The sequence below is a fragment of the Pogona vitticeps genome, chromosome 6 (assembly GCF_051106095.1).
Source record: "Pogona vitticeps strain Pit_001003342236 chromosome 6, PviZW2.1, whole genome shotgun sequence".
Lineage (NCBI taxonomy): Eukaryota > Metazoa > Chordata > Lepidosauria > Squamata > Agamidae > Pogona > Pogona vitticeps.
The window spans coordinates 74,626,840-74,640,729 of NC_135788.1; the positions used below are offsets into that span (position 1 = coordinate 74,626,840).

The following is a 13,890-nucleotide window of genomic DNA, read 5'->3' on the forward strand; positions in this document are numbered from 1 at the left end:
TTCAAAGGTAGACACGAGATTGCCACTTTCCACTAAATAGACATGAAATTGTCACCAGAATCTGGCAAGGCATTCAGATAAACCACATGGATCTGTTTGTTCCCCATTTGTAAAACATGGCTTTGGGGTGGGGCATTGTGCACCTCCAACTAACACCAGTTCTAAAGGGTGGGATAAAACTGGTAGGTTTTGGACATAGGAATAATTTTATTTTTTTAAAAACACATTGGACATAGTACTAATAAACATTTAGGAAAGTTTGTAACATATATATACAAGGCTTAGTTACTCTACATTTAAGAGAAACCTATTGCTTTAGCTGGGACTAAAGTTGGATTTAGCCCACAGACCTCAATGCTCCCTTACGTTCATAGTTAGGAGGGCTTCCAGAATGCAGGACACGTAATAATGGGCTAAAGTTACAGGAAACCAGATTTAGGCTGAATATCAGGGAAAACGTCTTAACTATTGGAGCAGTGATGAGCACTCCAACGCTGGAGGCATTTTCAAAAGAAAACTGAGCAACCATCTCACGTCTGCTTTGAGTTGGATTCCTGCCTTGAGCAGGGAGTTGGACTCAGTGGCCTTATAGGCCCTTTTTCCTGATCACTGACCATAATAAATTATTATTACTTATAAGTCCTTTCTAACTTCATTATTTTATGATTATAGGATTCTAAGATTAGTGCTGTATGTGTCTTCAAGTTGGAACCAACATATACTGTAGCTACCCTAAAGGGATTTTCAAGATGTAAGATATTTAAAGAGTGGTTTTACCAGTTCCACCCTCCAGTGAGTTTACATGACCAAGCAGGGAAAGGAGGGGTTCTCATATCTAACATTTACTTGATGGAATCATCTGATTGTCCACCATAAACTTACCCAAGAAAACCCAATACATCCAATTGCTCCAGACAGCATGTCAGCCAGAAGTGCTGGATAAGAGTTTGCAGTAGGGAAATAGGCAAAGAAGTAAGGACTGTGCCAGTGAGTCACCTGTTGAAAATAGAAGCAAGCATTGACCAGTATGAGAAGAATTCCATAAACAGGAGCTGAGAAGTCAAAGTGATAGGACAAATTGCTTAACTATAGATTAATATGAAGACTCCTGAGCATGAGTAGAAAGTGCATGTGGAACCACAGTGAAAGGTTCAGTCAAATATAAATCCAAACTTTCTCAGCTGTAATATATTATTTTACAATCTGGAAACAACAGGAGGGCCCTTGTAGCATCCTAACTACAACATTTATTCAACATATTATCAAAGCAGACATGGACATGTATGAGGAAAGTGAGGGGCTGTCAGCCTCCAATGAATCATAGTTCCCCAGTTCCTAGTTTTAATTTCTTTTTAGTGAAAGCAAACCTCTAGTCCCTGTAGAAACCAAACCGGAGGCAGAATATGCAACTGTTATTCTGCCTATTTATTTTGCAAACATCTAATCTACTCCTGCTATGTTTTTAGTCAATTAAAATCTAACTATGTTTTTATTTAGAATTCTTGTGTTTTCTCCACAGAACTATGAGCATTCAAAAATACCCTGCCAGTTCATGCATGCAAAATTCATCACTACTATACCTCTATTGCTGGAGGGAGAGCTGTGTCTGACGTACTGTTAGCTATACAAAATATTCCAGTGTTGTTACACCATTTTGAATGGGTGGGTGTAGAGCAGGGGTCCTCAAACTTTTTAAACAGGGGACCAGTTCAGCATCCCTCAGACTGTTGGGGGGCCGGACTATAGTTTGAAAAAAATTATGAAACAAGCTCCTAAGGACAGATCCCTTCCTCCCCCATGAACCCACCCCTGCCCCGACACCTAGCCAGGAAAGCCACACTTGCCCCATTTCATGGCGGGAAGCAGGAAAGGTGGCTTTCAGGAACCATTTGAAATCCCGCTATTCCAACATTTTCCCATATATCCACTACTTAGATATTATTACCCCAGGCATAATTATCTTTTCAACATCTTTAAGGATGTCTTCATATCTCTCAGGTTCCTCAGGAGCAGAATCAGGGATAAGAGGCCTCAGGTATCCAGGCTCCACATCAGGGTAGACCTGTCTGTTCTCTATCTTCTCAAGGTAGTCTGCAACATAGTCCACCATCTCCTTCCCTCTTCTTCGGAATTCTGTGGCATCCATATCAAGAATTTAATACAACCTAAAAGGGTTAAATTGGCAGTTTTTTTTAAAAAATGCACTACTGAAATTGTCTACTTTCCTTATAAATGAAGCATTCAAGGAAACAAGCTATAATTTTGCAAGTGGGATCAGAAAGTCATCATCACCCTGATGCTGGAGAATTATAAGTTGGGTTGGGTTGGGTTGGGTTGGGTGGTTGGTTGGTTATCTGCCCATCTAGTAACAGAGCACCACTATGAGGGACAAACAAAAATAAAGAGAATGGATTAAAAAAACTCATCTACAACATAATCCGCAATTAATAAAAACCAACTTAAAGAATTTCTAAGGCAATGGCAAACAAAATTGACATTGAAACACATGGGTCTATGAGAGTATCACAAGTGGAGTATGTTAAATACTGGTGGGCTCAAAATATAGGACATAGCATTGATATTGATCAATGATTGCAAATATGGCAAAATAATATAAAGCTCACAAAATCAGTTAATTTCAAGGAGAATATTTACAAGATGTTTTATAGGTGGCATATGACTCTGGAAAAATTGACAAAGATTTATACAGATGTGTCAAATGTTTGTTAGAAGTGTGAAGCACATGAGGGAAGCTTTCACCATATGTGGTGGACTTGCAGAGTAGCGAAACAATACTGGATAGGAGTACATACTCTGTTACAAAAAATATTGCTTTGTAAGGTTCCACTAACCCCAGAACTCTTTCTACTGGGTACTATACCAGACAATATAGATAAGACAAAGAACTACTTAGTTATATATATAGTCACTGCAGCCAGAATTCTTTATGCTAAGAATAGGAAGAAACCGGTGATACCGAAACAAGAGGAACTTATTGAGAAGATACGGGAAGCGGCAAAAATGGATATCTTATCAGAAGTGTTGAAAGATTGTCCAATACAAAAGGCAATGGAACGATGTGATTTATTATATAAATGGCTTGAGTCACCAGATAGTACTTGAATAACATAGATTTAAACTAGGATGTAAATGTAAGTTAAAACCTGGAGGGCAATCAAATAGCAGAAAAGCAAAAAGTCGAGTAGATATTGAATCATGTATAGATTGGATGTCAGTATATTTTGTGTTTCTCCTCCTCCACCTCCTTTTTCTTTCCTCCTATATTCCCCTTTACCCTCTGTATCCCTTACTTTGTCTCAAGTTATTAATTAAAAAAACAAGAAGTGGAGGATGTTACCAAAGGCCTCTATGAAAAGCTCAGCTTTCACACCTTTCCTGAAAGTCAGAAAGGAGCCAGCCTAGTGTGCATTCCATAGCATTGCCATCACTGATGGTAAAGCCTGGTTCCTGGCATTTTCTTGGTATCTCTAGGGGTGACCACTTGCAACTGCAAAGCCTGGATAGACCAGATGGCCTGGGTGGACAATCGTAATGAGAGACATGTCACAAAAGGGTGACTACTGGATCTTCTGTATCCCAAGAACAATATTAAACAGCAAAGGACCTCACAAGACACATTAATAAATGTACTGTAAAATGAATATACAGTACTTTATTACCTGTTGATGACAATTCTAAATAAAGGGGTTTCATACATTCAGCATATTCATACCACATACATACTCACCAAAGAGAGAAGAATTCTTTATTTGCATTGTCCAAGTTCCAAAAAAATACTTAGTTCCAAAAGCCTTTTGGTCTCAGCAGACTGCCCGGACCCTCTATTTATATTCTTTTTAGGCAGGTTGCTAGCTGGGCATGCGCATTAGATGTTTCTTTGTTTCCCCCTAGATATATGGCCCTTATCACTTATTACGAAGTATGGAATGTTTAATATGTCTTCCATCACTTAGTGGACAGCTGTGGAATCTGCTTTGCTCAGGAAGATCCTCATACCAGGGTCTTCTTAATCCCCTTTGACCTACTCCCAGCAGCAGATGTTTTTTGTCAACTTAATTCAAAACGTTCACAGTTCAAAAGTTGAATTTCTCACAATGAGGGTTTCTAGCTAGAAGTACAAAGTCCCATAGTTCCTCTGGTTCTGTTGGTTCTCCATCTCTGTGTCCTAACTCTCTCTCTCTCTGGTTCTTCACCTTATTCCAGGCCAAACATGCACACACCTTACAGATACTCTGACAGGTAGTTGTCATATGGCTGTTGCCCTTACAAGAAAATTACTTTGAACAGACTAATCTGCTCTCCTATAAATTCCAATATGTACTTGTTTTTCATTACGAGGTTTCTATCCAAAGCAATGGTGTCATTTACAAAGGTGAGGAAACTTACAATGTTAGCTGGTTCATTCAGTAGCAACAGAAACAAAAGGAAGAACAGAAATACTGTGCCATCTTTAAGACTAAAGAATTTTTTTCAGTGTGAGTTTTCATGGATTATAAACTACTTCAGACACCTGTGCATTGTAATTAATACTGACACATTTGTTTCAATTTGAATTTTCTTTTCTTTTTTTTTCTGAAACAGGTTAACATGGCTTCCTTTCTGAAACTGGTTCATACAAATCACACGTGCATAGCAACTGACAAGGTTAATTTTACAATTTTTTCAGTAATCAATGTCATATGGCTGCCAACCATGTGGACAGCGTACTTACTGTCAAATGTCAAAAAAGACCTTGTCTTTCATTCACCTAGGTGATAGCCAGGACGTACAGGTTCATGTTCTGACTGTGGGCCGTATAGGACTCATCTATCTCATTTGTTGCCCATATAATAAAATTTGTATTTATAAATCCTGTGAATCTCTTAAAATCAGGATAAAACAGCCGTTGTGCAATTTAAGACATCAAATGATTGCTCTTCTGGTAAAATATTTTGTCATCAAGCAACATAAATTCAAGTTTGCTTTTCTTCCCTGCTTTAAAGAATGGGGTACTACAACAGAAGACGATTGCGCAAAGGAAAACTCTTTTCTACCTTTTCAGTACCTTGCCCCTTTGATTCAGAATGAGGACTGTGGCGATCTCCTCTGAAGTCCCTATTCCCCCAGGCCTTCACGAGGTTCTCGCTCTTCTTCTTTCTTCGCTGTCACCAGGTATTGCTGCTTTAATACTATTTAATCATGGAGGTAAAGGTAAAGTTTCCCCTTGACGATTTTTGTCCAGTCGTGTTCGACTCTAGGGGGCGGTGCTCATCCCCGTTTCCAAGCCATAGAGCCAGCGTTTTGTCCAAAGACAATCTTCCGTGTTCACATGGCAGTGCAACTTAGACATGGAACGCTGTTACCATCCCACCGAGGTGGTCCCTATTTATCTACTTGCATTTGCATGCTTTTGAACCGCTAGGTTGGCGGGAGAATCATGGAGACATGTGTGCTTTTAAAACTTAAGTCATTTATTAGATCAGGGAAGTTAATATATGATTAATATTCAATAGGTAAATCACAGGTTGCTAATCACTAGTATTTGAATCAAAACTGCTATAACTTTGAACTTCTTTTAACTCTCTATTACATTCATCGTCCTTACAGATCTCTAACCAACTCTCAATTCACTTTTAAGTTTCACACAGTCTATCTCTCACCAAATCTCTCTCTCAGACTCCATCCACCAGCCTTTATATCTAGACCCCGCCCCCTGGCTCCGCCTTCCATCCAGTCATTGGCTCCTTCTTCACTGTTCTACTGTGACAGACAGGTGAGGGCAGGGCTGTTCGCTACAAGGACTTCTTTTTTCTGTTATTTGGGGTTTTTAGTTTCCCGGTACACAACTTATTTTGTATCCTGGGAATGACAATAAGAACATATTTAGAGATGGACTGTTTCATGTCCATGAGTCTCTGGTAGCACTGCAGTCTGTCATTTTAATTCATAAGAAGAGTACTCTGTTGTTCTCATCTCTCTCAGGGTGTGACTACACAGCAGAAAACATGTGAATGGATCTACAGTGAAGTCACACCCAGGAAGTCAGGTTTTGCGGGGGGGGGTGTCACTTCAGCTGACCACACAAAAGTCAGGAGGAAAATAGGAAGAAAACAGCAATCTGGCTCATTTGCAGTTTGTGAAGGCAGTCCTGCAGATTCGCAAGAGGCAGGGCTACATCAGAACTACCTCAACAAGTTGCCCAAGCTTAAAGAGCTATTGTAACAAAAATTTTCTCCCTACTGTCTCCTGGCTCCTGGCTCTTTTTTCACCTTTGGTCTTCAGCTTCATAGCACACCAGCACTTACTCTAAGCCCATTTGGGGGAGGATACATGGTTTTGAAACAAGGGGTGTTCACCTGAGGGGAATTGACACCCCCACAAATGCCTTTTGCTTCCTCTCTATGTATATCAAACTAGGAAGCTGGGAGAGCCAGCTTCTTGTTGTCCATTCACCATCAGCTTGAGCAATCACACTGCCTGAATCAGTGGAAATGCATTTAATTGGGCCAAAAAAAGAAGCCCCAGGAGTGGAGTAAAAAAAAGAAGGATATGGGTAGGGAGGGGGAGTCTGGGTTGATTCACATTAACTTGCACTTCATGCAATCAACACAAAATTATACGAATCAGACCACCCCAGTCCTTGAGCATTTCCTGCATTATTTGTCAATATAGCCAGAATTTTAGTTCTGTTTTTGAGGGAGTTGCCTGTAATTTCTCAATAACTGTAGTATTAGCATCTTCTGTTGCGCTCCTGCACAAGAGTTTCTTTGTTGCATATGCTGAGAGAATGCTTGAGAGAATCCTGGTTGCCAGCAGCTGGCAAGCGCTGTCTTTAGATTGAAGATTTAGTTAACATGGTTTAATTTTCATCAAGTTAGTTTCTTCTGTTTTCTGACTCTATGCAGTTGACTCAAGAGGATCTCTTTGCTATCTGAGTGGAAAACGAATATTCTAACTGCGAATTGTGTTCAATGCTTAATATATATTGTATTTGTCCATTTTAAATTCAGCATTTTCACCAGTTTATTAGCAGCTTTTTAAAATACTGTCATTTGTATCTTAATAATTGATAAAACTGTTGTAGATTTTACAACTGTAAATCTATGTTTTTCACAGAACAACAAACTGCCTGGATTTTATATATATAAATTGTTGTTGTCTCCTGTTTCTTTCTGCTGTAAAATTCATAAAGGATATTCTCTCCAAAATGCATCAGCTCTTTGAAAACGTAATAAAATGTATACTTCAAGCACTGGATTGTTTTGTTCCTTGTTTTCTGCCATCTTGGTGCTGTAGCTTTCCCTTTTTAGTTACCACCTCTTCAAATCCAAAGAAATTTTCAGGATACAGCCCAGCACTAAAGAAATGAAACCAGAAGTGTAGAAGTTGAAGAGGCAAATACTAGCAGAAAAATGGGAATATTTGTGAGAAATTTAATACTGAATACATTGTCGGAATGATAAGAGAAATGTTTTATAGCAAATTTTTTCTAAATAATAATATAATAATAAGCATCATGGTGTGGCAAAAGTTTCAGATCATGATTCTGGAGTTCTTCTAAATCCAAAAGTGAGTCCAAGCCTTGACCCAGTTCTAGATGGTAATTATGTATGACTAGTTGCACTACCTCATAAGAAGGGCTTTTCCAATGTATGATACAAACATTAACCCAACAGATAGCAAAAAAAAATGCTTATAGGAGACATCCACAGTCAGAAGCGAAGTTGGATGCATTAGCTAAATTAGCTGCATCCAATTTATGTCTGTGGATGCTAATCCAGCAAATAATACCTGCACTGAAACCTATTTCAGAGGTTTATCTGGATTAACATTTAATGTATTTTCAGGTCAAACTAGATGCTGCTGATTGTGTCAGAGTAATTAATATGCAAGTTTTCAAAGAAGTGAAACTGATTACATAATCAGCAGAGCAAGATAGTCCCTTTTTGACACCAAAAAATTAAAATTAAAATCTCGGATTATAGTGTATGCCAAATTGTTTAATTTTCTCTTCCCATGCCTCTGCTGAATCCCCTAACACAATATAGCTATTTACATTGTACAAATGTAATTTCAGCATGGCTTTGATTAGGTCCTTTGTGATATTCTTCTGGCCAAGGTGGTAAAAATGTGAGCTTGATGGTATTACTGCTAAGTGGCATGGCCATACCCAAAGAGTGCTTGCCAATGTTTCCTCATCATCTTCAAGAGAATTGACTAGTGGGGACCCAGTATTACTCAGCATTTCGATAAATGACAGGGATGGAGGGATAGAGGCGATGCGCATTAAATTCACAGATGGCACCAAACTGGGAAGGGTGGCTATGAATGCAGAAGATAAAAACTAGGATTCAAGAAGACTTTAACAACCTGGAGAACTGGAAAACAAACAAAATTAGTTTCCACAGGGGGAAATGTAAAGTTCCACATTAAGACAGGAAAAATCACAGGCACAAATGTAGGATGGGCAACAGCTGACATGACAGTAGTACATGTAAAAAATATCTAGGAGAAACCACAAGCTATACATGAGTGAGCACTGAGATGTGACAGCAGAAAAAGGTGATGCAATAGCCATCTGCATCAACAGAAGTATAGTGTCTAGATCAAGGGTAATAATAGTACCAATTTATTCTGCTTTGTTTAGGCCCCACCTGGAATAGTGTGCTCAGTTCTGGACATCACAATTTAAGAACTATATAAAGAAGCTAGAATGTGTCCATTCTAGGATGGCCAGCATGAAAAAGGGTTTGGAAACCCTTATGAGGAGCAGTTAAGTGAGGTAGGTATATTTAGTCTTGTGGAGAGAATAATGAGCTGTGAAATGAAATATAAATATTTGAAGGGCTGTCACACAGAAGATGGAATGGTGCTTGTTTTCTCTATGGAAGAACCAGAAACAATAGATTTAAATTACAGGAAATGAGATTTCAGTTCAACATTAGGAAAAATTTCCTAACCATGAGGTCACTTTGAAGATAGAATGGACTACTTTGTAAGGTGATGGATTCACCACCACTGGAAGTGCTTAATGAGAGCTTGGAAGTCCACCTGTCATGGATGCTTTAGGTAAAATTTCCTGCTTTGGCAAGTGGCTGCTGCAGTCCCTTCCACCCTAGTTGTCTATGATTCTGTCATTCTAGGGTAGGTGTGGAGATGCTGGGAAACTTTATATGAAATGTGTAATCACAGAAATCCCTTTCCTTTAATGTCACTACGGCACTGCACCAACAAAGACTTGGATAACATCTGAATAGGCTGAGCAACTGACTAAGATTAAAAACATGTAATCTAATTGACCTTCTTGCACAGATTGGAGGAAAGGAGGGCATAAATTTTACTAGTATATAATAATAGATATATGAAGGCCTATAGAATCAAACATGAATATTCTGATCAATCGTTCATCTTTCTGCCGCTTTGCTTCAGATACCAGCTGGAAGCCTAAATTAAATATTTCTTGAGTGAAGTCCTCTGAGAATCAAGTCTGAAAAGCTGTCTCCTTTGAAGTTAAAAGTTTGGGCACAAACACAAGCAATGAACCTCAGAATCATAGCAATTGTACCATCACTGTGGATCTCCGAGATCTGAATAAGGTACTTGTTCCTTTTCATCCACTCACTCCCGTACTACAAAAGGAATGGATGTTTCTAGGACATTCATTCTCAAAGCTGTTTATATCCTCATATTCCATTAATCTTTCTAAGGCCATCTTCTGCAACTAGAATTACTCGTGAATATACTTTTCACATTTAATGCACTCTGTTAAGAATTAAGTAAATAAAGCACAGGATACAACTTGTAAAAGTTAATCAAAGTTAAAATCCCTATTGTTTTGAAAACAACAGAGATAATATCCTTTCAAGAACCACTTAAAAGGATGCAACTGATTATACAGAAAGTCTAATCATTAGAGACTTGCAGAAAAATATGAACTTTTGTTTAAATTAGGTATATGGATGGTTAACTAAAGCCATAAAGCAGAAGTCTTATACATGGGGTAAATACAACTTGTTAGATAACTGGCCTCAGAGACAATGAAATGTGGAACTCTGATTAATTTTAACATCAAAGAAAATACAGTTCAATTCATAGTTGAGTCCCCTATGTTTAAAATTCAATTTTTGTAGCATGACGGTTGTTTGTGAGGTCATTTATTTCTTAGCTCTTTCTTACCAACAGCAAATGTTACGCACATTTAATAACATTTGAACTATTAATGTACTCCCTAAAACTAGGCAAAAATATGAATTATTGGAAAGTTGAGACAAAGTAACAGTTTGTAGGTAGGTATATAAACCAGGGTGGCTATAGTACTTTTGACACAGCTGAGGTAATAGAGGAGACATAATATCTGACACCTAAAGAGAGATTTGTCTGGAAAATGACATTATTTACTATGCACAAGAATAGTAAATTTCAAGTCAATGCACAACCTTTGGCTTGTGTATGCCTTAAACTACTACTGCTACTACCACCATCACTACTAATGCTGAGTGATATTTTATACTTTCATCTTGTTTTGAGCTGTTTCCTTCAATGGCAAATGTGCTTTATGCAAGTTCCTATAGAATGGATCCTTTCTGATATTGTTAGGATCATGTTTCATTACAAGGAATGAAGTACAAAAATATGCTATTATTTTAACCACTTCCTTGACCATCTATCCCTGCTGAAGCCAGATAAACAGTTTCACTTACTTTTTATATAGATAGCACATGTACTCATTTGAAACTTGTATTTTGCTTTGCATAATACATTTGTTCGCAAAAGCAGTGCCTTTCATGTCACATACACAAGATCATCATATTTCTTGTTTATTTCGTTGCACTAGGCACCCTATAACATATGTATGCATGCTGAAATATCCAAACTCCAAAACAATTCAGTTAAGAAAATAACAAAATTAATTGTTGCACCTATTGCAAAAACATTGGAACCCACTGAAAATTTTGATAAAGTTTAAACCCATTGTACAATAATTGTTGCTCTAATATAAAATTTCTATAATCATTGAGCTTACGAAGTCAAGACTTACTGTGGGGGAGATGGCTCTCTCTTTCTTCTGTCTGCTTGCTTTGTGACAGTTACAAAGAAAAGGATGCAGTTGCCCACTTATATCTACAGTATTCACTTCCAAAGAACCAATCAGAGGACAATGCTTTGCCTTTTAACATTCCACACGTCACACTCTTCCTGCCCTCTGTCATTCATTCACACAGATCACAGGCACTATTGCCAACATCACAAACAATGCTAATAACACAGCTGAAAATTAGCTTTCTGCTAAATGCAGTAGACCACACATCATTAGTCTTTCATTACCATGTAATCTTCTAAAACAAATTTTATTTACATTCACTCACACCACTGTTATTGAAGCAGGTGTTTGCCACAAAGTGACAGAGTTTTATTTGAGCATGTGAGGAGTATACGTCTGCAAGCTTTGTTGGGCACATATCAAGCAAAGGCTATCTGTTTGCAAAGGATTAACGTGCTGTAAACTTTATGAGAGTGGCTTTCTTTTTATATGTCAAATCAATACATGCAGAAAATATCGAACAGAAACAAACAAACCACAAGAAACCAGATCAGATTCTACATTTCCCATTTAAATCATTTTTGAAATGCATTGTGAATGTATTTTCTCTGCTGTAGCATTTCAAATTCCAGTTACCTTTTCTTTATCTCTGTTGTACAGAGGAGCCAGTGGAGTGAGTAAATAATGCCTAAAGCAATTAATTCAAGGTCTACTTAGAAAGATTATTAGTCGTTACCTCAAGAGGTACTTTGGCCTGAAAAAACTGCTACCTCTGCAAAAGTTGTCATGAAGAGATAATGTAGTAGACCAGCAGTTCTTAACCTTTTCTTTACCACAGATCTGCTTTAAATACCCTTTGTTGCCACAGATGACCAAGACTTAACTCAAGATTCAAAACCCTAAAGTGCATCAAATATTTATTTAAAGTTTCTCCTAAAGGGTCTTCAAATTTGGAGAGAAAGGAGAAATAAGTTAATCTGTTAATGCACACATTCCTATTATAATATTTTTTTATTGAAATGATACCATACAAATTAAGAAGAAGAAGAAGAAGCCTCCAAAAACCGATGGGGACATCAGGTAGAGAAGGTGTCAGAAAATGAGGAAGTCAAGATTTTGTGGGATTTCCAGATCCAAATGATAACCTTAAACATAACACACCAGACATAATAGTAATAGAATGAAGAAAAGTTTGGACCATTGACATTGCAATTCCAGGAGATGCCAGAGTTGAAGCTAAAGAATTTGAAAAATGACCAAAATAGTTGCAGATTCCAGAAATAACATCAACAGAGCTACAAAAATAGCAATATTAAGAACAGCATATATACTACGTTGATATTGAACAGATACTCAGATTTTTGGTTAAAACTTGTATCTGTTATGTAATACTAGTCAATGTTTGGACAATTTTGATTGACTGTTTATAATACTAATACTAATACTAATACTAATACTAATACTAATACTAATACTAATACTAATACTAATACTAATACTAATACTAATACTAATACTAATACTAATACAGCAGCAGTAGTAATAGTAGTAGTAGTAGTAGTAGTAGTAGTAGTTGTTATGCCTTTCATGGGCACAGGCCTTGTTGAGGTGGAGGGGCTCGTGTGCTTCAGTGAAGTTGAGAGCTATGCTAAATGTTTTCCAAAGCCAGACAGGTCTCAGCTGAGAAGCCAGACCAACTGTGTCCACCAATGATCAATTATGATGAGAGAAAATAAACAGAAATCCATACCGGATTGGTCTTCGCCTGGGTCAACAAGGACTGCATCAGATGCTATAGCCCCTGGGCATCTGGTGACAAATGGGTTACAGGACCCAGGAGACCCTCTTGAGGAACCAGGACAGACTGCTGCAAAGCTACTGGAACAATGTAAATGCAAAACTTGGACTCTCGCTGAAAATCGAGAAATCATGAAATGTTATTACGAGCCAAATCCATCAGCCTGTGGTTTTCAAAAAAAGAAAAAGAAAAAAATAATGATGGAAATTTGGAAAAAGAAACACCCAAATAGTGACATAACTGAACAACAATTAATGGACCAAAGAAGGTTTATCATCTGGAGTAAAGTGTTTTCAGAATTGGAATTGCAAGAACTAGAAAAGGTGGCAAAAGCAACACAGGACAATGACCATCATAGGGAAGACAAATGGAGAGTAGAAATAGACACAATACCGGAAGAAAACATATCAATAAAGGAACAACTTAGGGAATAACCCAGAAATTATGAATTGACAGAACAGCAAACATCACTGAGAGAAAAAATAGTAACCCACATTAGCCAGAACAGAGAAAGACAAAGTCTCCCCAATTTGCACCAATTACAAAGTAAACCAGTAAAAGATCTACTGAATGATGCAAATGTTGTCATCAGAAGATTCCTGACCAGCACACCGAAAGGAAACAAACCAGCTCATGCATTGCACAGCTACCATATTTACCATAGAATTTGGTTATAAACCCCAGAAAACTCATGACACCCCAAAATGGAAAATTTGGCTGCAAAGAAAAATGAACAAATTATGTGCAGACATCAGCAACTTAAAGCACTAAAAAGATTAAATGAAAAATTAAAAGCCAGACTATGCAAAATATATGACCTAGAAAGGAAAACTATTTGGGAAACTATGGAAGAATTAAAAGAGCAGGTAACAGCTACAGCAAAGAAAATTGAAATATATGATGGGCACTTGAAACAATACAGAGAAAACACGCAATTTCGAAATAACCAACGATTATTCTATACGTCACTAGGAGAACAGAGCAAAAGAAATTAGGCTCCTGTAAAGATGAGGCTCTAAAATTTTGGAAAGAAATGTGGGAAAGCGCAACC

General features: G+C 37.6%; 1 protein-coding gene across 3 annotated transcripts in view; it reads right to left on the minus strand.

Annotated features, from left to right (window-relative positions):
- DDC (dopa decarboxylase) overlaps nucleotides 1–11,146 on the minus strand; it is a 76,522-nt gene extending 65,376 nt beyond the window's left edge. The window contains exons 1-3 of one of the 3 annotated variants that reach the window (XM_073003887.2): nucleotides 11,039–11,146; nucleotides 1,946–2,165; nucleotides 883–996 (exon numbers count right to left, since the gene is read on the minus strand). In XM_073003887.2, the coding sequence (XP_072859988.2) occupies nucleotides 883–996; nucleotides 1,946–2,146 (315 nt within the window). In that variant the 5' untranslated portion in view covers nucleotides 2,147–2,165; nucleotides 11,039–11,146. Of the gene's footprint in view, nucleotides 1–882; nucleotides 997–1,945; nucleotides 2,166–3,748; nucleotides 3,845–5,054; nucleotides 5,117–11,038 lie in introns of those variants that run through there. The other 2 variants (XM_078377605.1, XM_078377604.1) reach the window with 2 other exon arrangements.
- Nucleotides 11,147–13,890: the final 2,744 nt, after the last annotated feature.